The sequence below is a fragment of the Alligator mississippiensis genome, chromosome 1, assembly GCF_030867095.1.
Source record: "Alligator mississippiensis isolate rAllMis1 chromosome 1, rAllMis1, whole genome shotgun sequence".
NCBI lineage: Eukaryota > Metazoa > Chordata > Crocodylia > Alligatoridae > Alligator > Alligator mississippiensis.
Window position 1 is genome coordinate 198,693,904 of NC_081824.1, and position 23,320 is coordinate 198,717,223.

General features: G+C 42.9%; 1 protein-coding gene across 2 annotated transcripts in view; it reads left to right on the plus strand.

Moving 5' to 3' along the window:
* The window catches only part of PRKCE (protein kinase C epsilon), a 534,211-nt gene that overhangs the window by 466,331 nt on the left and 44,560 nt on the right, over positions 1-23,320 (plus strand). For both annotated transcript variants that reach the window (XM_019485358.2, XM_014610962.3), the window contains exons 12-13: positions 7,523-7,661; positions 10,497-10,685. In XM_019485358.2, the coding sequence (XP_019340903.1) occupies positions 7,523-7,661; positions 10,497-10,685 (328 nt within the window). The remainder of the gene's footprint in view (positions 1-7,522; positions 7,662-10,496; positions 10,686-23,320) is intronic.

Sequence of the window (23,320 nt, forward strand, 5' to 3'; positions counted from 1 at the left end):
CATATTATAATCATCCTATTCTTATTGGAAGTGAGGGCATTTGTCACTTCCCAGGAAGAACATGGTACAGAAATGGACCTAGGATGAGTGGCCACTGTGTATTCAACCCTTCACTTCCCCCATGGATCACCAGCAGCCAGCTTAGCATCTTTCCATGCACTCTCTCTTCTGAACTGCACCAATCTTAGTATTACATTCCTGGACCTCTCTTGAGATCCTACCTATCACACTAGCTTCTGTGGTGATTTTGATGTTGGCAGGTGTTCAGAAATCAAAACCAAGGCCCAAATCACTCTATTTAATGCTTTCTGAAAATAAAATATAAAGTTAAGAAGAGAGCATATTTTAAGTAGCTGACTGCTGAAGTCAACTGAACCATCTGTACAGTAGCTCTTGGCAGACCAACCAGTGAGAGGGATAGCTCAATATATCACTGCTGCATTCAGGCAACCCAGGCATTTCCCTAGCGTGACTGGTTGGGTTGTTTGCAACTGCATGTAATTACTCAGGTTGTAGGAACTCATTTTGCCAGGCACAGAGGAGTTTTTTTTAGTCCTGGGAAGAGAATGAAAACAGAAAAAAAGGAATTTAATAGACCTTTGTTACTGATCTGCCTGACTCTGTATCATTTGGTAGGCTCTGATTTAGATGCAGACAGCTGGCACTAATACTGGGAGACAAATAAAAGACAAAATGGATCATTCTGTATGGACAGTTGTTTGAGGTTTCAGAGAGTGATGGCTATTTACTCACTATCCAAGTTAACAGAATAGTTGCCTTTTCTTTGAGCAGTTTGAGGGAGTTACAGCATTAAAGCTGTCAAAAACTACTGCCTCTCTATGCCTTGTTTAAAAAGCCAGGAGCTGTGTATTCTCAACTTCTATAAGGACTTTTTAAAATCTTTTTGAAGAGCTTTTATTTAACTCTAAGCTAATTATAATGGTAAACTTTCAGGTTTAAAACTTTTCTCAGAATCCTCTGCTTTTGAGTTTGAATAGACATCAAGGTAAATGTTTTTTCACGACTGCACAATCAGACATTACTTCCCAGTTGCATATTGCACAATAATGAATAAATAGCTATTCAGTTAAAATTGAAATGTTTTTTTTTTAAACAGAGGGAGCTGGTTCTAGAAGCTATTTATATGGTAAGTCAGTACAAACACTGGTCTATTGCCTTGGCTGAGGTCACTTTGCATTATGAGACAGGTGATCTTGGGTCAGAAGTTCTGTAGGACACTTATCTAATGCTACAGATGTTGGGACATTACAGAGGTGGGAAAAGGTAAATATACCCTGCTATGTTAAAACCATAATGGATGGGTTGTACATCAGTTTTCCAGTCTTGAAAGAGCTTATACAAGTCAAAATGTGTGTTCACTTAGGAAATGCACAGATGTAGTATAAATAAGAGGACAGAAAGGAGTGCAGAGTGAGATAATGGAGAAGAGAACCTTGCAGTGGTCATGTTAGCACACAAGTGCACACACTCCACTGAGCCAAAAGGCTTGTGCATGTAATATGCATGTTTTTAGTAACCTGAAAATCAACAGTTGCAAGGAAAATATTTTCCATGTCCAATGAAAGCAAAAAAGAATATGCTATGCTATCTTTCTGAGGAATGAATAATTACATGACTTATTTTTTAGTGGCAAGGGTTAATCTGTCTTCTGAATTCTCATCCTCATGTGATACCTGCTTGCAATTTTTTATGGACACCAGTACAATATGAAGCTCTGACTCTTAACAGTTGTTTGTTGTTGTATTTTAATTATATATTTATCTTCCTCTTTGGTCTTTTATGGGGTGTAGTGACCCAAGGTTGCAAGTTCCCATTTAGTTACTTAACTTTCCAAAGTTACATAATTTATTGTTTTTATACCTGATAACTTGAAATTAATTGAATGCTCTGACTTGTTTTAAATACAGAAAATCTTGCTTCCTTGCTAGATCTTTGTTTAACTCACTGTCTGTAAATATTGACATTTTGTTAGTCTTTCACCTTGCCTCTTTACTTCCTATATGCTTTTCAGTTGGAGTTATATTAGTATTGTTTTAAAGTCTCTCTCAAATTTTTCCCAATTTTTTTCAACTCCAATACATCTTGTACCTATATTAACAATAGTTGATCTGTATTAAATTCTGTTAACTCATGAGTTATCAAATTGATGGTCATGGTTGTACATGGTAGGGTCCTAAAAATATTTCAGGAGATCTCAACCACTCCATCTTTTTGTAGCTATAGGAAGACATCCCAGACTTTTTTCTTTCATCAAGTAGGGGTGCAGTTTATAAAAAGTTCTGAGCCACTTAATTAACACACGACTGATCATTTACCAGCAGGCTTAATCTTGTGATGGACTTCTCAGAAAACTAAAATTAGTTAGTCTTCTTATCTGTTTGTATGTTAGTTATCCCAGTCAGGTTGTACTAGCAAGTTAAATGGCCTTTCTAGCTCCTCCACTACTGATCAGTATGTCACCTTTTGAGAAAATAATGAATAGGAATGACTATGCCTCTGTCCTTCTCTTATATATGGTGGCCTCTTGCTGTTCTGTTTTATTATTGTCTAGGTTTGTCTTGGATTATGAGCTCTTTGGTCTAGTGACTGGCTTTGTCTCTCTATTTAGCGTCAATCACACTGCCCTTCAACAAATGTCAACTTAATAGGTAATAGAAACTGCCTGTATGCCTTCTGCCAGCATGGGAAAATCCCTACTTCTAGGAACACAGAGTTTAAGTTAACATGTAAGACTTATCTTGGGATTTGGGGATCAGTTTAATCATTTCATTTACAAAAGATTTCAGCTTTCTGAGCTGGCCCTTGAATTTCATCAAATTCCTGTCATAATTAATCATTATGCAATGTTTTTTAGAAAAGTCCATTTTAAAACTAGCTGGAAATGGTTCCCAGAATGTACTCCTTCTGTGAGCTCAGCTCTCTCCAATTCAGCTCAGCTCTCTTCAATTTAGTTGCTAATGTTTTATATATCTTGGGGATTTCCAAGGAAATGCTGTATTTGGAAGATTTAAAAATGCACCCACAGTTATAAGCCAGTTTTCTCTTCTCACTGTAGAATTTTTCATTCCCATGACAATACTGCTTTCATGGTCTAACTGACCTTTTCTGTTGCCTCAGCTAACTCAGTCTTGAGTCTAGGTGGTTTTGCAACACTTGTCAATATGTTACTACATAACAGAAGTTTCCTCATCTTCATGATGTGGGGTAGGCTTGTCAGTTCTACTAAATGATGTCACTGTCTTGTCTCAATACTCTAGTGACTCATACAAAGCAGTACCTCAAGGAGAAGTATATGGTTCTTGGAGTTAGCTCTCCTTATTTTGGCTATCCTTCCCACTGACAGGAGGTTGGACTGAACTGGTTAGTATCTGCAGACCTGGACGCAGGCATGGGTGAACCAGGTGGCCACCTGGGGCCCGGACAGAAAGGGGACCCAAAAATGAAAAAAAACCCCAACAATTGAAAAAAAAAGTTTTAATATTGCGCATATATGTGTACCTAATCCCACGTTTTTATTTCTATGAATTTGATTTATAGGTATCATTATTTTAGTTTGTGAGACAAAATTGTATTGTTTTTGTGACTTATCAAACACACTCAAAAGACATAAACACTACAAGAGCAAAAATACATGACTTCTCAACTGTCACGTGTCAGTTGTAAACAAAGCCACGCCATTTACGTGCTTGTGCACAGCCACGATTCGGTGCTACTACTACTAGCACCGAATGGTTAACATCTATTCATCATCTACTAAAATTTATAAAAATAGTAATTTTTTTTCTGTTGTCCAATTATTATTATCATTATCTCTGGCAAAGGGGAGCCCAATGGTTTGCCCAGGGCCACCAGGAGTCTAGGTATGGCACTGGGTATCTGTCATCTACCTATATTGATAAAGGATTGTGTAAATAGGGCTTGCCAGGGAAGAACAGCAACATGTTGGGTTTGTTGTTGTTTTAGTGGTAGGGCCTTTTCCAGTGTAGTGTTGAGGTCCCATATTTGGGAGCTAGAAGGGCTGATGGTGGAATGCCAGAGTTGGCAGCATGTTCTAGGAGAGCTCGTGGGAGGTTAGTTGAGGCTCTTTACTGGCCTAGAGAGTGGAACAATACCACCTAACATTGGATGCATAGAGGACCAAAGTGAGACGGTTTGCCTGCAAAGGTTAATAACGCTGTCTAGCAGTTGTGAATAGAGGGAGACGAGGTGGAACAAAATGCTTCATGGAATGCAAGTTAGAATCGAGGCATTAAGGGCATATCTTTATGACTCCTTCAGCCAGTGGTGATGCATAGGGGGTGCATGCGGGTGCATGTGCACCCCCTGAGCGTGGCAATGCACCCTTTGTGAAAAGGCACCATCAACACTGCTGGTGGCGCCTGTGGGCAGTTGCCGCTTGCCACTCTCCTCCCCTCACCGCTGACACTGCCAGTCATCTGCGGGCAGTCTGCGATCGCCGCTAGCCGCTACCAATGCTGCCGGCAGTGCCTGTGGGTGGTTGCCGACCACTGGTCAGCATTCACCACCCCCCACTCCCCCATCGCTGATAGTGCTGTGGTTGCCTGCGGGAGCTCCCCGCTTGCCGCTGTCAGCAGCATCACTGTCACCTGTGGGAGCTTGCTGTGCCACCCCAGCCTCCGGGGGCATGTGGTGTTCACGCTTAATGCTTTCAGCATTTTGAGAGCTCCTCTGAGAAGATGGCCCTGACTATCTGCTTTCATTCTGCATGTGACAAACATGGAAATGAGACAGCAAGGATGCCCCTGCTGGACTGCCCTGAGGATGCCCCTGCTGCTACTCTTTAGTCTCCTGGAGATTGAAACCTTAACAGTAGTGGTGGAAGGCATCACAGGGAAGATTCACTGCCTCATTTCCAGGCTTGCCATGAGCAGAGTAAGAGTGTGTAAGCAATGGCATGCCACTCAGTGGAGTTCACGAGAGTACTGCAGAAGTGGCACAGACATACTCTAAGTCTGGTGGTTTTGCCTTTAATTATTTTTAGACAGCTTGGGGAAGTGTGTATGTGGGGGGCAAATAAATAGACAAGGATCGATCCTTGGTTCATACCAATTAATGAGAGGTCTCTGGTTAATGATGTGCTGGATGTCCAAGATTTGACTGGGAATTAAACTTTAAGTTCTTTAAGTATTGTCAGAAAGTAGTTGAATATTGTCTCTGAGCCAGTTTCAATATAGTTAGTTTCACTTCAATATTTGGTATGTTATAAACCTGTCTGGGTGCAATTGCCTAGTGTGCCTTAGAGTTGCACTAGAATTAATAAACCAGATCAGGCTGGAGGGAGCAGCCGATGATGTGTTCTCAAAACAAGGACCTCCATTTAGGAATTCAGTCTCTTTTGTTCAAAATAGACCAAATCTATTGATATTTATGGGCTTTGTATTATATATCATATCTTTTGGTTTTTGAGGGTTAGGATCTGTTCATTGACAGCATTATTTGTCTCTTTGGCTTGGAATTTGCTACAGGGAAATAATTCAATCTCTGGACATTTTTATTCTAGAACAAGAATGCTCAGAGTGAGGCACTTGTTCCAGGATAGAAGTGTCCACGCTAGAGCTGTTCGGGAGCAACTACCATGCTTTAAATATACTCTGTCTAATCCATGTAAAGTTTCAAGTGTTGACAAACCCTTAGAAAAGGCCTCTGGGTTTGATTGTGTCTACATTTTTGGCATGTATTTTTATTGCAAAGGTGTTTAGACCGCATGCAGGCATTTCTTTAAATGCTATATTAATCTAAATTAATAAATAAAAATAAAGCAGGCCATACAATATCCAAACACTTGGGTTTGCTTGCTTTACTTTATTTTATCAATTACATCTGGCACTTTGTTTCTTTACTTGTTTTTCTTTCTTTTTTTCTTCCCATCAAGTGTTTTTTTTCTACCCCTCCTCCTTGGTCTAATCTAAGAAAAGTGGCAAGTAAATTAAATAGTGCACATTATCTATTGTGTTAAAATGTGAGATGGCTATCAGCATTATTTTTAGAATATGTATAAATACTGTGCAAGACAGGAAAGGTGGATATCCCTTTCTCAACTCATTTTCGACCCCTCCCAATATAATAACCAAGAGTTGGGTATTTTTGACACACACACATTCATGCTAAGAATGCACAAAAACCAGCTGCAAGGATATACCATGTTGCCATTCAACAATGAGTGTGTAATATTCCTAGGAGACTATTTTCTCTGCATAAAAAGCTGTTTTAAATTAATCAAGTATTGCAAGCATGGGAATTTTGCCTCCCAAACATTATCATTTACTGGAATCAGAATTTTTAACTAAAATTCTTGTTTAAAGATTCAGTGAGATTTTTTTAATGTAATTATGTGTGCAGTGTAAAGGAGCTGATGACAGTTTTCCTGGACATATTAAGCAAGCCTTCCTCATAATACTAGCTAGCACTGAGGGTTCTGTTTTTGACAATGCTTGTCCTTCTTAAAATTAAAAAATAAAGAATACTCTTATGTGTTACATTTAGCCCAATGAATAACTGGTTTTAAAGAGACACTGCTTGACTGTTAGAAAAATAAAAGTTACCTTTTTTGATTCAGAATGGGTTGGAAGTGCAATGTGTTATACACTCATGTTGGTTCTAAAAAGATATCAAACATTCTGTCCTTAAATGCCTGAGGATCAGAGATTGACCAGATCTCATTACATGGCTAGCCTTGACATGGGTGACTGTATGCAACCATTTGAGGTGCGTGTTCAAACCAGGTGAGGTGTAATCTTCAACCACATTATGACTCCAGGCTCCAGCCCTACAAAGGAAAAAAAAAAGGGGGCTGGGGATGGGCAGTACAGGTAGCTCAGTGCCTTTCCTCTCCCAGCCGAGCACACTACATTGAGCCCCCTTTTAGCACACCCGGTGAACCTTTATTAACAGAAGGGCTACTTCTGTTGTCCCTAGGCCCTGTCTATATCAAGAAAAGGTGTGCTGATGTAATTACATTAATGTGCTTACGTACCCGTACAAACCATGCATGCCGGCTGCACAGTACCAAAGAAGAGTTGACATCAGTATAGTTTGGCCTAGTAACATACCAAAGCCAGGTTCTGTAGTGTAAATCTCCTTCCTATGGACAGGGCCCCTGGTTCACTGGAAGTTAATGTGACAGTCCAAGGAAATATAAGGGAAGCTATTCCCACCCACCCTCTTCCCATCTTCTGACACACACCTATGTTGCTGTGGTTGGTATAGCTGGATTGGAGTTAGAGATCCAGCCCTTTTACTTCGATAGCTGAAGAAAATCAAAGGCTCAGTTCTTCATGGTACTCGATAGCTTCAGTTTCTTTGGTATGCTCACCTAAGTTACCCCTTGCAAAAGTGGCATATGTACAGTGATATGTGAGTCTCTGTAACATGTTTAGTGGTTTGTGCTTTCCTATTGTTCGTGGGTCAAATTTAGGAGGAGATTTTCAAAACTGGAGAGAGGTGGTTACATCGTAATGCAAATATCTTTTAATTTTGACAGAGACCTGAAACTGGACAATATTCTTCTGGATGCAGAGGGTCATTGCAAGCTGGCTGACTTTGGAATGTGTAAAGAAGGGATCCTGAATGGAGTAACCACCACCACCTTCTGTGGAACCCCAGACTACATAGCTCCAGAGGTATTATTTGTACCCATCTTCCCACAGAAACATCATCAGGAATCATAATAATGAACTACGTTGCATGCATCCAAGGTGAAAGCTGGTGGGAAAGGAAGCTGGCCCATTATATGTAAGGATGGGGCAAAGACCTGAAATTCTATATTTCATAGCTGTTCCACACTTAACTGGTTTGAGGACTTATCTAGTTAATACTAGCTTTTCTGGTGGATATTTGTCTGTTCTGTTGCCTTTTCTTTTTAACTGATTAGTTGCTCCATATATCAAAATACCCACACCATGTGCTTTTTGTGGACTGCTGCCAAAAAGCATGGGCAGATAAACATGCTCATATTTAGCTCCTTTTATCATCTAGTTTGTCTCTCATCTTTTTTCTGTACCAGAAGGTGGAGTAGGTGAGGAAAAAACATTTCAAATGAAGCTACAGTAACCAGTCTGTTTTTCCACAGTGCTGTCATTTAACATTTTTTCTGAGCCAGCATTCTTTGAACACTGGCTTTCTCTGATGCTTGTCCTCATTTGTGACCCCTCGGTGCTGTGACTCTGAGTCGTTCAGATACTAGTTGTAATGGGATGGTAGCAGCAGTAGAGCATAAACAATCATAAATAGTGACATGTTAATCTGTTTAGTAGGATTTAGGCAGGTATGAGCAGACACAAGGTAATGTACTGTGAATTTTATGTTGCAATAGATCTTTATGGGCATCTCTTTGTCTCATTGCTTTGAGGTACTAGTGACTATAACAGAATCTTCTGCTTATCCACATGGAATGGAAAATATGGACCTTTATATAAATTAGGAGGAGAATTTTTTCAGATGAATAAGGTGTATTAAGACAAAACTACATTCAGAACATACACCCAGTTAAACAGGATGGTTGGATGGGAAGAATGAGACAAAGCTGTGATACTTGTAGATTACATATTTGCATTCTCAAGATTCATTACTTAAACTGAGTCAGCAGCACATGCATAAGGGAAACCCATGTAAATATGCATCTCTTTGCCCAGTAGGACCTGGAGACACTTTGCCTTCTCAAGTTAGTCACCAATCACCCTGATCTCTGTCCTTTATCTCACCCAGATAGTGTTTATGCTAAAGGTGCACTTCAATGTGCTTGATGCAGCTCAAAAAAAGATCAGTTTATCTTTTATCAAACATTAGTTTGCAATTAGAAGAAAAATGTATTTGCCAAGGAGGAACAAACTGTAAATCTGCATTGTTAGCTCTAGCTGACAAGTACAGACAAGTAGAAGGTGAAAGAAATGCCAGCAAGGTGATTCACATTGAAGCTATCATAACTCCTATGTTCAGTTACATTTTTTAAGTAATTGGAAAAAGGACCAAGTAATAAAAGAAAAGGAAAATAAATGTGGAAGCTCCTGACCTAGTAAATACTCGTTTCTGATTCCTTTTACTAGTGGAGTATTTTCTGGAATCACTTGTAAAGTATTACTAAATAAGAAAGGAATAATAAACTCGTAGGTGAAATCTGGATTCCACAGTATAACCTCCAATTGTTCCGTCTCATTTTCTTTTCATCCTTCCTTAGGAAACCTTTCTACTGCTTTCCTCCCTTTTTGAGTTACCCTCATATGTTTCACTCTACTCTTGATTAGCAATAGGCTGGAGCTAGCCTCGAGAACAAAAGTCTACACCATTACAGGCTATGGAGAAGCCTGATTCTGAGCAGTACCACTTGTGCAGCTAGCATTTCTGTAATGTAATTCTGGGATAGTTCAAATCAAACTAGGATACAAACAGCTATAGATTTGGGGGAAATGCAGAGGTGGACAAACACCATGGCTCAAATCTTAAATCCACAGCTGGTTTTAGATGCATGTTGGACTGAATTTTACACATGTAATAAAGCAGCATTTACCAGAGCAGAGGACAAGTACTGCAGTTTGATCTTGTTCCCTACCCCAAGGTTTCAAGCTAAAATACTCATAGTCCTGAAGAAAAAGTGTCTGGTGACTGCCATGCCAGGTCACTAATCACAGATCATGCTACATTCTCTTCCTCTTCATGTTCTGATACACTGCAGCCAAACTATGAACTCTTTTCCAACAGGCTCAAGCCAGCAATTTAGCTTAGTATAACAATAGCCTGGAGTACTATAATGATGATGATAACAATGATGATGATGATGATTATCATCATCGTTCTACGCCTCCTCTGCCCACCCAGGGTATCTGTTACAAAGTGGGACTTGCACCCCTCATGCATTAAAACTTGCTATTTCTATGAATAAAAATGTGTCAGTTTTTCTGAAAAGCAAAGATAATTTTAAGGAAGGCAAGAGTCATGCACTGCAAGGTAGAGCTAACACTATGTGAAGGATAAATATCTTTCTTGAGGAGGATGGTTTTGGTTTCTGCCATTCCTGCCTAAGGGACTAGTATATCTCGCAGATGCCCCATTACCAACTAAATCAACTTTATATTGTTCAAGACTGGGACAAAGGAATCTCTTGACATTTGCCACCTTTTGTTATATGCAATAGTCTTTCCCCTTTAGCATGTTTCAGTTTAAACAATTTAAAAAGATATACCCTACTACTAATGAAAATGCTGGAGAATGCCAATAAATTTAGTTCATGCTTCTGAGAACTCTGTTGCAGGTTGGTGTGCAGTGATGTGCATTTAATTTTAACTGCTGTTATTGCAGACTGCACTAGCAAAAGGCCCAGGCCTAATACCATTGCCTTCAATGATGTTTAACCCCCTTTAGGCATTGTGGGAGGGTAAGGAGTCACGTTTAAACAGTAAACACATATCTGAGGGTCTCACCCAACTTGCCTATTAAATCTGACCTCTCCATGTCCCTAACAGATCCTCCAGGAGTTAGAATACGGTCCCTCAGTAGACTGGTGGGCTCTTGGTGTTCTGATGTATGAAATGATGGCTGGACAACCTCCTTTTGAAGCTGACAATGAAGATGATCTCTTTGAATCCATCCTTCATGATGATGTGCTATACCCCGTCTGGCTCAGTAAAGAAGCCGTCAGCATTTTAAAAGCAGTGAGTCTGCCATTTCTTTCTCTCTGTCTCTCTCTCTCTTTTTTATTTTGCTTAAAATTGAATTTGCCTACAGTAGTTAAGAACAGTCACCACTGGGAGTTCAACCACAGTTCAGAGTGCCACTGTCAGGAGAATGGGGCCTGGGATAAATTACACTTCTTGTGGGAAAGGAACAGAATGTTTGTGTTCCATGCAGTTGTACTGTATAAATCTGTGGACCGCAGATTCGTGTTTCAGGGGAAAACACAACCAACTAGAGCTGTGTTATCATTCTGGCTCTCTACATACTGCATGCTCAGTAGGACTGGGGGGGGAGTATTATGTAATTAAAGAAACAGTATCAGTGTTTTCATTTTAATCAACTTATAAAATGTGACACCCTGTTGCCTTTTTTCACATGTCAAGATAGGTGACAGGATGTTACTTTTGAAGTTGCACATTCTTGCGCCTGACACAAAAAATGCCTATATTATAGTGTAGTATAGTATAACTGATGATGCCATAGTCAGCTGTCCAAAGTATGCAGAGTGACTGACCAAATGTTATTCTACTGGATTCTATTGATTTTCCATTCAGAGAAGCTCTTAGTTTGTCATGCAACCAAAATTGTGTTGCCAGACAATGATTGGGAAATATTTCTGAGCAGCTTGGCTTTGCTAACACAACTCCCCTGATGTTAGTTGTTTCTTCTGTGCTACTTCTCTTAAAATAAAAATCAAAACAGAAGTTGTATGCAGCTTTCCCTGTTTGCAAACACAGAGTATTTTTAGCAGTAAAATATCCTGTGTGTAATGCCAATTTTCCACTTATTTCGAGGGCTCTTCTTTTCAGCAGCTATTTAGCCATTAACTTCATTGGGGATTTCAGTTCCCTGAGATCTTTACCAAAGGGCTTTACCATGATTAAGTCTGTATAAAATTTTGTTCTGAAAGGGACACAGCAGGTTGGAGTAAAGGTTAACTTGGATAGAGATGGGACAAGGCACATCACTCAGCATCACGTAGTGCGGGGGTGGGCAAAATGCGGCCCGCAGGCCAGATTTGGCCTGCCAGGTCATTCTATCTGACCCGCGGGGCCCCCCCAAAATTTAGAAAATTAATGTTTATCTGCTCCTGGCTGCCTGTCTTGCGGCCCTTGATGGCTTGCCAAAACTCAGTAAGCGGCCCTCCGCCTGAAATAATTGCCTGCCCCTGACATAGGGGCAGGCAATTTCCCTGTCCTTATCTGTGATGATTCTTTCACGTCTCTTGACTTATGCACAGAAGATGTTGTAATTATTTTCACTTAGTTGGGATTTATGGACTTGAGCTGCAAAGTTTGATTTAGTATTTAAGCTTTCTTGATTATCAGTCATGTTAGATCCCAGGTTTTCATCTGGTAACTATAGAGACAGAAACTGCTGTTAGTATTCAGTTCTACCCCTAAACTTTTGTAACATTCATTAGCTTTGGATTTGGGGTTTTGGTTTGTGCCTACATAAGATCCGCTCCTATGACTCTATCCAAAGGGTCTTTCTGGGTATCTGCCTCTTATTGGGCTATATATTTTCCCATTTCATGAGACTATTGCTTGAACAAAAATTTGTTGGGATAACTCATTGCAATAAATGGGCACTTACAGAGCTGTTCTGCCTTCTAGGAGGAGTGATTTGACCTACAAAGAAAATGGAGAGGCAGCTATGAAAATTTTTAGCTTTATAGTCTTACTGGTACTACCAGGTAGATGTGTAGCTGCTCATCTTTGTGCTTGTAGTTTGTTAACCACAGAAGATGCAGGTGTGTGGGCAGGCTGTAAGTGTAAATGATACATCTTTGAGAAAATATGTGCAACAGCACATAACAGGTTGGTTTCCTGTCATGCAGCCTTGAGTATCAGTGTATAATTTTCTGTTAATTTCAATCAATCTGTTTTACTATCTGCATGTTTTGATAGCAGGTGTGGTTGTTTCTCTTGGCCTAGCATTCCCTACATTGCATCTTATTCCACAATTAAACCACGAAAAAAAAGACAATCCATAAACTGTTTACACTTTGAAAATAAATGATTCCCCATTTGGCCAGATCCCTATCTGCTAGAAATAAAAAAATCAGCAGCATCAGTTTACACCAGGTACAGATCTACTTAGCAAACAGCTTATCTGCAATTTGTGATCTTTCTCTACTATTTGGGTCACGTTAGATGGAGACCAGGAAAAGCAGAGGAAGGAAAGAAAGAGGTGTCTGTTTATTTTACTTCTGAATGCTAACAAGGGATTAGCTTTAGAACACTTTGTTTCCACACAAGGCATAGGTCTGTAGAAACTGGGCACATCTACTAGGACTGTGCGAAATGGGCCCTATTTGATTCAGATTCGGATTTCGCCCGAATCAGAGACAGTAATTTGGATCACTATCCCTAATGCGATTCAGCCAAATCCGAAGATTCGATTCTAATTTGGTGAATCAGCGATTTGGACAGTGTTAAAAGTTTTTTTCTACATACTTTGAGGTAACAGGATGGCTCTGTGGGAGCCGAGGGTGGTCTAAGGATATGGCCAGTAGCCCGGACCGTCAGGTGGGTATTTTCCACGATGGAATAGAGTTAGGCACGGAAGCGTATTGGTTGTATAAAGAAAGCTTTACTTACCCTGCCGATGGTCACAGTGCAGGAAGGAAACTTGCTTGAGTTACGGTTGCACACAAACAAACAAAAGTGAGATCTCTTGTCGAACCGAACCGAGATGAGTCGTCAATGTACGACTCCGCACGCTCAACACGGGGGTACGTCAATCTTTCCACTATGATGGGGAGTGGTTAGAAGCTGATCAGGCCCCTAAGTTCTCCTCCAAGACACGCAGAGTTTGCTAGGCTCCACAGTGCTCTTAGAGTTCCCCACGAGATGGTTGTGGAGTCCTCCAACTTGGGCGGAAACTGCTCTAACTTTTTATACGGCTAGCAAACCAATCGCTAGCCGCCAGGTAGGAATAATTTAGAATTGACCAATAGTAGGACACAAATTTGCATACGTGTGGCGGGAACTCTTTTACACCGGGTTTTTCTCTCTGCAGCTGAGAAATCCATCGTGCAAAGAAAGCTCCATGTGGCGGGAAAATTTCAATGTGCCGAGGCACTAAAAATCATTGGGTTATGACATGCCCCCTTGCCAGTGGCACAGCTGGAATTTAAACCACATGCGCGTCGTTTGGGTCGTTCTGAGCTCTCTCAGCTGGTTCATAAGTTAAACGATTAAACACAAATTCAGACAACAAAATAAGTTCGTCCTCTAAGGATCGAATTAAATAATAGCCGGCACTAACACACAGACACATAATTATATTCATTACCAAAAATTCAACTATCAGGACTTCAGTAGGTGTCATGGCGAAGTCACAAGTCAAGCCCTCGCTTCTTCAATGATGTTCTCTTTCTCTCTCTCGGGACTTCCCTCCACCATGCACTTTGAGTCCTGAACCTGTGAAAAGAAAAATCCTCAAAACGATAAATTAACCTATATTACAATATTTACATGGAACCGCGCGCGATAGGGCAATCAGCGAGATTTGCCGCCGCTTCCCGTTTTTTCCACAGCACACAATACAGGTGCTCAGGCACGGCTCCGCTTTGGACAATTTTTCTCTTGCACGCTCGTGGATACAACCGACGTGGAAGTAGATGGCAAACACCGCGGGGTTTTATCCACGTTTAGCAGATGAAAACGTCGATGACAACGTTGAGGAGTCGTTGTCTGGCTTTTCTGAATACTGAAAACCTAGTTCATAGGCCAGTTGCCATTGGCCTGCGTCTCCCAGGATTTGGAGTTGTCGTTTAGTGAGCCCAGAATGGTTTAGGAGGAATCCAAACATGATTCGCTCTTCGGGCGTTCTCTGCGGCAACGGTTGATAATCAGATTCGCTATGGCTTGCGCCCTGAGCTTTGATCGGGTATGTAGTAGATCGATGCTCCCAGTCACTAGGTGTTCTCGACTTCATAAGGATGCGCAGTCGCGAAAGCTGATGCAAAAGGTTGCTTGCAGGTTGACCAACCATTGGGTTGAGGAAAATCCAGAGGACGACGGTGTTCTTTCCTTTATAGACCTCAACACAGGCTTTTACGCTGTTCAGATTTATTGGAACAGTCCCAGGATTTCGCAGATGGCGGTGAGGCCATGGCCCTCTCTGCTGGGATGATGTTAGTCCCAGTACACACGCTCTGGGGTTCCAGGAGCAGTATGAGATCCCGATTATGGCCAGCAAAAGTTGCTCCGCGCTGGTTTTCTCCGTCCGTCTGTCCGTCCGTCATGCCATGCGTGAGATTCCTGACCGACTTGTCCTGCGGCAAGTGTGGAAGCAGAATGGGCCAATGAGTGTTGAACGTCACTGTGTTGATGTCGGTGGCATGCCCTCTACTCCACGAGGCCCGCCGGATCAGGAAACTTGCTTCTTCTAAGTCCAGCAAGTTGGACCCAAATTCCACAACTAGGCGTCCCAACCACACGGCTAGGGTCTCCTCAGGTTTTATCTTTGACTCCTTGTACAGTTCCTGCAACTCAGTCCGAGTACGAGCACGATAGGTGGTGCACAAGCTGCACTCAGTGGATCAGTTGTCTGGCAGGTCGTTGTCACAGGGCGAACTGATACTAGAGCCATTACTGTTTCCGGTAGGAGGGGTGGATGCTCTTCTCCGCTCGATGCTCCCTCCCCGTGGCAAGAAGGCGGGGCCGCTAGAAACGACGTCACTTCAGTGGGCGGGACTGCTGGACGGATTCTCGCTTGTTCTTTTGAAGCTCCGCCCGTCTTTTCCGGCTCCTCCGCGTGGCTCCCTTCTTGTTCGGTGCCATCTTGAAATGGCATCTCAGGATCCTCTCTCACAGCCGCATCTTTAGCCGCCTGAACAGCTGCAAGCAGCTGGGCTTTTAAACTTGCATTTTCCCGCGTTAGAGTTGTCATAGTACAGAACATTACACTTAACATTTTCCTCCTGTCGTAGTCCGGGGCTGCTCTTTCAGCTTCGGCGCGTCCCTCTGTCTCCAAACTCTCACGGAGATCGGATGAGAGCTCGCGGCTCCTCAATCTAGACAACACTGCTTGGGGACTGAACTGGTCTTCCATCTCCTGCACATATCGCAGGCAGCGGGTATACTCTGGGTCAAGGGTCGGGTCTACTGCGCCCGCCGGTTTCACTCGGACGGAGGATACGGTGCCCCCTTCCTCTCAGGATCTAAATAGGACCCGCTCTCCACCCATCACACACCCGAAAGCTCCGGGGTGAAGATGTGCTTCCCTCTCTTCTCCCTTCAGTGAAAAGTAGCTGCTGATGAGCCTTTCACCCGTTCCGCCCGCCTGGTGATAAGCGATATGCGCCTCTAGCTCTTCGACGTCTGTTACGTGCTGTTTTCCACTGCGCCAAGGGCAGTTTCTCACTAACTCTAACTCCATCGTGTCTTCCCCGCATCCTGTTTGTGACGCCATGTGGGAGCCGAGGGTGGTCTAAGGCTATGGCCAGTAGCCCGGACCGTCAGGTGGGTATTTTCCACGATGGAATAGAGTTAGGCACAGAAGCGTATTGGTTGTATAAAGAAAGCTTTACTTACACTCCCGATGGTCACAGTGCAGGAAGGAAACTTGTTTGAGTTACGGTTGCACACAAACAAACAAAAGTGAGATCTCTTGTCGAACCGAACCGAGATGAGTCGTCGATGTACGACTCCGTACGCTCAACACGGGGGTACGTCAATCTTTCCACTATGATGGGGAGTGGTTAGAAGCTGATCAGGCCCCTAAGTTCTCCTCCAAGACACACGCGGAGTTTGCTAGGCTCCACAGCGCGCTTAGTGTTCCCCACGAGATGGTTGTGGAGTCCTCCAACTTGGGCGGAAACTGCTCTAACTTTTTATATGGCTAGCAAACCAATCGCTAGCTGCCAGGTAGGAATAATTTAGAATTGACCAATAGTGGGACACAAATTTGCATATGTGTGGCAGGAACTCTTTTGCACCGAGGTTTTCTCTCTGCAGCTGAGAAATCCACCGTGCAAAGAAAGCTCCATGTGGCAGGAAAATTTCAATGTGCCGAGGCACTAAAAATCATTGGGTTATGACAGGCTCATGATCACTGCAGTTCCTGGGGCAGATGGAGCATCCCACAGGAGCACGGGGGACTCTCCACCATGCTCGGCAGTGAATCCAGAAGTGGACCAGAAGTACTTCTGGTCCACTTGCGGGTCTGCTGGGGAGCGTGCTGGGGGCCCTCCCATGTCTCCTCTGGCTCGGCAATCAGTCACAGGGGGACCCCAGTTCCCCCCCCCCCCCCCAGACCTGGGAGGCACCAGTCGCCAACCCGAGGGGGGGGCACAGGGGAGTCCCCCAGGACACTCCCCGGTGGACCAGGAAGTGGACCGGACATGCTTCTGGTCCACTTCCAGGTCTGCTGCCGAGTGTGCTGGGGAGCCCCCGTTCTTCTGTGGGATGCTGCATCTGCCCCAGCACCACAGCTTTCAGAGCCCCTGCTACCTAGAGGTATGTAGAAAAAACATTTAAAGCTGTGTCTATGTTCGAATCACCAAATCTCTCTAAAGTGATTCCGAATCAATTCAGAGAGATAAAAGGGTCCTTTGATTCGATTCAGATTCGGAGATTTGGGCACTGAATCGGGCCGAATCTCTGCCAAATTGAATCAAGGACTGAAGCTTTGTACAGCCCTAATGTCTATACATACACTATAATGTGGAGTAGCCTATATTACTGCATATTAATGCGGCACGTAAAAAACTGTGCTCATATGCTAATGTGGTGTAGAATAGGCTACTGCGCATTAAGAATCACCTAAAAAGTGTGTGTTTGTGCTACTGTGCATTAGCGCAGCCTACTGCACATTTATTTAGTATCTCAGGGTGATTGTATATGAGTGCAGAGGCTGCTCCAATGCTCTGTAGCATCGAAGCAGACTTGATTAATCAAGTCTGCTGGAGAGTGGTAATTACCACACTCCAGCCAGCCTTCATGTCTCATGTGTCAGCAGCATCCCTGCACTTCAAAATGGCAGTGGAGGCACTTGAACTAAAGCTCGTTGAACAAACTTCAGTTCAAGTGCCCCAACTGCCATTTTGAAGCACAGGGATGCTGATACATGAAACACTGCAATGTTCGAGAGCCGCTCTAATTAAAGCACTTCTCCCCCTCCCCACCCTGGAAGCAGATGTAAAAGTGTCCTCATATTGGAGGTACTAAATTTAATGTGTATTCAGAAAAGTGCATTAATGCACATGTAGACATGCTCATTGCATATTTTCTTAGTCCTTCTAATAGCATTGAAGAAAATTATGTTTGCTTACCTCAGGCATTTTCAGTTCAAAAAGTAGAGTTTCTTTTTTGCAAGAATCAGTTTTCCATTTAATTTCAATAAAAACTTCCAACTTTCCAATGAAACATTACAGACAACATGCCACATATCCCATAAGAGCAGATCTTATTAAGTTCATTCTGTAAATTTACAAGAAGGAGTATTTAAAATTCTTTTTTGTCATGTAAGGGCAAGAATTATTCATTGAAATGAGTATATATCTTCTGATAATGCAGGAATGTATGATAGACAGATACTATCATATGTGGGCACAGAGCTAGATTTTGCCTAGCTCTGAGTTTGGGGGAGGGGAAGTCTGTGTCTATTGAACCCGTTGTTAGTGTACACTTTATGTTGTACCCTTTGTACCTGCTTCATGCATGGATGCACATCTGTTTCATCTCTCAGCTTAAAAGCTTTATTATTTAGTGCAAGTTGTAAAGATGTGGAGGTCTGGAGTTCCTTGATTTTGATCTGCAATATTCAGTCATAATTGGAGGCTTCTTTGAGCTTTGAGCTGATTTAAGCTTCAAACACATGGAACCTGTTTTCACTGTCCTGAGGCTGCTCAATGTGTTACACTAAGTGGTCTGTGCTCAGTCCATCCAGTAGAGAGTAGATTCTGTTACAGGCCCCAGCCTTAGCACCTGGTTATTTAATTCAGTTTATGAAGACTTATTTTAGCTCTGAAAGCTTTTGATTTAAATTCTCAAAGAATTCCAATTTTATATGACATCTTGGCCAACTGTAGGGGATGAGCAAGGACTTTCAGAGCTAAAATTTCACCTGGCTCAGGCACAGAGAGGAAGACACGTGACCCACAGAGACCAGTCAGTTACATTCATACTGGCTGGGACAGTTGCCCTACCCGCCATGCAGCTCCACCTGTAGGAGTAAGAGGAGAGTGCCATTACAGACAGGGGACAAATGTTTTTGCTACTGTGCTGCTTACACCACCTCACACGTCCAGGTTACACACTAGTAAGTACCCAGCCTTATTCAGAACAGGTCTTGTTGGTGTGGTGATCATCACCAGGGCCTGCACTAGGATAACTAACACTGTTACCACCGATGAGTTGCACCACATGTAGAGCAGTTGTAGGGAGAGGGCGTGGGGCACAAATCCTTCCTTGTACAGTGGCCAGCGGTTTGTTTGTGTTCCTCTTCCAGGAGTTCCCAGTGAGACAGTTTGTCTTCATGTTGGTCTCTACCAGGAGCTTAACAAGCAGGGACCAGGCCAGCTGTCATAGCTGGTATAGCATCAATGGTGGCTGCCATATTTGTGCCCCCTCTTAGTGGACATGCTAACTCATCTGGTGCCCTGGTCACACACCACTCTTTATGTTACTGTTCCCTACTTCCTTTGCAGGCTAATTGAATCCTAGATGTTTACTGTGGCCTAAATTATTTTAGGCCAAGGTCTTTATTCCTTGCAGTTTTTCTGTTCCCCACAAATGAAAATTTAGCTGTGATTTGTTTTGGGGTTTATTTGCTTCCCCCCCCCCCACCCCTTATGAGATGAATTCCACCTTTCTCACCATTTGAAGCATCCTCACACTGCCATCTGTAGGGTCTGAGGTTCCAGAAGAGGAAAAGTGACTTGCTTCACGCTCAGCTCCTTCAGGGTTAAGGAACAGCTGAGTGACAAGCTGACTGACAGTGCATGCCTTCTCTCCTTGTAACAAATGGAGAGGAACACAACCAGGGATTGCAGAACCTCTGCAAAAGCAGGGAGTCTTTTTAGTTTGGCTTCCTTCTCTTTAAAGGGCAGCTGTAAGAATTAAAGGGATATGACCAAAGAGCTTCAGCTTTCGGTTGGACTTCATTTTCAACAGACTGGATAGGTCATTCTTTCCAGATTCTAAGGGCAGCATTTTCAGAAGTGCCTAAGCTCCATTTGCAAAAGATTTAGGCACTTAAAAATACTTACATATCTCTAGTGGGATTCTCAAAAGTGCCCCAAATACAGTAGGAGTCAGCACTTGTGGTAGAGGTGATATCTTTTATTAGACCAACTAGATTTTTGCAAAAAAAACATTAATTGCAGGCTTTTGGGCACAAGCACCCTTCTTCAGGAATAGGAGAAAAGATTGTAAAAGTTCTCCTGAGTAGAAATGAAAGTTCATAGGTGAGATGAAATATGAACTTTTCTACTCAGGCGAACTTTTACAAACTTGTCTGAAGAAGGGTGTTTGTGCTGAAAAGCTTGCAATTAAAGATTTTTTTTTTTTTTTTTTTTGCAATAATCTAGTTGGTCTAATAAATGATATCACCTCTACCATGAGTTCTCATTCCTTTTGCCTCTAAACGAATATGGCTACAACCTGGATACCTAAATACAGTATGTACCTCATTCCCATTTATTTTAGTATAAGTTTCAGGACCTAGAGCATTAAATTCATTTAAGATAAGGTCTCTTTACATTGCCAGAGAGTTGCAGTGAAAAGCTATAAAGGAATCTGAATGAAAATACGAATTTGGACTCTCAGTATTTCTTTTTAACCTGCCATTATTTTAGCAAGTGTTGTGTCCTGGTCCCATTGAAACTGATGAAACAGTTGGACACTGATTTCCCTGGGAGCAGAAACCAGCCTCCAGCAATTAAAAGGAAAAAGGAATGACTATGACTAATACATGGTCCTGTGAAATTTGACGTAGTTCTTTTGCTGCATGGCAGCTGACCAGCCAACACAGCAAAAGTTAACAACCCCTACTCCAGAAATTGTGGTAATAGTTACCTCATCAGTGATGCTTTTGACAAACAGGGAAATAAATAATCCACATTGGCCTGTACTTGACAGGAAATAGAAGGGAAATGAGTCAATATTTATCACGTGAAAAAGGACAAAAAGGTTATAAGGGAAAATGTCCATTTACAAACTCTTGAGAGGCTATTACCTGCAATAGCAAACATTAAAAGTGACTTTAAAAATAAACCCTTTCATTCATATCCTTCCCGCAGGTCTGTTCCCTCTCTGTGTCTATGGATGAGTCCCATTTAGTTTGTAGTGTACAGTTTTATACTATATTAGTTAGTAGCTTCTTAATGCCCAGTCTTAAAAATGACCTGTGCTAGTACCTTGACTGCATGCAGCTTGATACAAGGACATGTCAGACATCATTGAGGAACAGGTTTTATTCATTGGTTCCTTATCTACCTAGATTGCACAGTATAGCAGACGTATCACCTGGTTCTGTTTCTCCAAGGCATGCTGCTGCTGGGTCCTGGCCTGCTCTCTCTCCTAGGCAATCAGCTGCTCCAGTGTCTGAAATAAAGCAGACGAACCCAAGAATACATTTTGTAGTTTTCTAAGAGTCTCTGCCAAAGGACAGTAATTGTTTTAAAAAAAAATATTTTGTTTTTCTTTTCCGAGAAGAAAATACATGCTGCGACTTAGATATAACTGGCTCACTTACAAAGGAACAGTAAAAGTAGTTCATTTGATCTCAAGAGCAAACTGGAAGTGTTCTCCTTTGGCTGGTGGATGTGTTATTTGGAACCACAATTTGGAATGATATCATGAAATGCACTGTATCTTTAAAATGATAACTGTCAGTTGCTAATCCAAGCCTGCAGCAAACTTGCATAATGGCTGTTCAAAGATGAATTAGAAAAAAATCAAATCAAATCAAAACCCTACAAAGACAAAACACTCCTCTGTACATACAATTTTCTCCCAGGGAGAGGAGGGGCTGAGAGAGAGAACAAGCATTCCAGGCACAGACAGAAGTGATAATTTTTGCCTGATCTGGACCCTGAAAGTGCTCTACAGCCGTGACCAAACATAAGTGCATGAGACTTCCGATGAAGGCACTCCAAAGTGGAGCACCTTCATTAACTCATGTCTGCGTGTGCTGGGAGCATAGCTCGGCACTGCTCTGAGCACTGTTTTCAGAATGGGAGGTAGGGTAGGGAGCAGAGGGACTCGTTATGGGAGTTGCCCAGCTAGTGCTGGAGGTTGGTGCAGGTGGATTGGAGACCACCCCCCCCCCCCAAGGTGGGGGGGCTCTAATCCACCTATCCTTTCCACTCCACTGTGGCTGGGGAAACCTCAGAACGGACCTCCTTTCCTTGCCTTCTCCCCTTCCATCCTGAGACAGAACGGGAGCTGCGAGGGGGGGTAGTGCGAGGGGAACAGGCTACAGAGATGCAGCCTCTCTCTGATCAGCTCCAAATTGGAGCTCAATCTCTCATCCTTCCAACCCAACAGCAAACTTTCGGTGAAGCACCATGAGTTAGACCTGGGAGTTGTATTTCTGTCTGCAACCTAGAAGTGGTAGATATTAGTCACCTCGCTTAATGCAGTGCTGGAAGGTTCTAAGATACTACAGTGTGAGAGTTTACATAAAGTAGAACAAAATAGAAGTAGGACAAACATAGTTTCATAGTTTCTAGGGTCGGAAGGGACCTGAACAGATCATCAAGTCCAACCCCCTGCCTTGGGCAGGAACGCATGCTAGGGTCATAACACCCCAGCCAGATATCTATCCAACCTCCTCTTGAAGACCCCCAAAGTGGAGAAGAGCACCGCCTCCCTTGGGAGCCCATTCCAGAGCCTGGCAGCCCTAACCATAAAGTAATGCCTCCTGATATCTGGCCTGAACCTGCTCTCAATTAATTTGTAGCCATTATTCCTAGTTATGCCAAGTGGTGAACAGGGGAACGGGGCCTCACTTATTTCCCACTGATCCCCCCTGGTGAGTTTATAGACAGTCACTGGATCCCCTCTTATTCTTTTCCTGTGGAGGCTGAATAGATTCAGGCCCTTTAGTCTATCTTTGTAAGGCCTGGCCTGCTGCCCCCCCTGACCATGTGAGTAGCCCTCCTCTGGACCCTCTCAAGTCCGATGCCCAGAACTGGATGCGGTACTCCAACTGTGCCCTGACCAGTGCTTCATAGAGGGGAAGGATTACCTCCCTGGACCTGCTTGTGATGCCTCGGTAGATGCACAACAAGGTGCGGTTAGCCTTACTGACCGCTTCCTTGCATTGGCAGCTCATGTCCATCCTGGAGTCAGCAATGACTCCAAGATCCCTTTCTGCCACCGTGTTGACAAGAAGGGTGTTCCCCAGCCTACAGGTATGTTCCAGGTTCCTTCTCCCTCGATGCAGCACTGTGCTTGTCTGCATTGAATTCCATTCTACTCTCATCTGCCCACCTCTGTAACCTGTCTAGATCTAGTTGGATTCTGTCCCTTCCCTCCAGTGGGCCCACTTCTCCCCACATCTTTGTGTGATCAGTGAATTTGGACAGCGTGCTTTCCATGCCCACCTCCAAGTCGCTGATAAAGATGTTGACTAGCACAGGCCCAAGGACTGA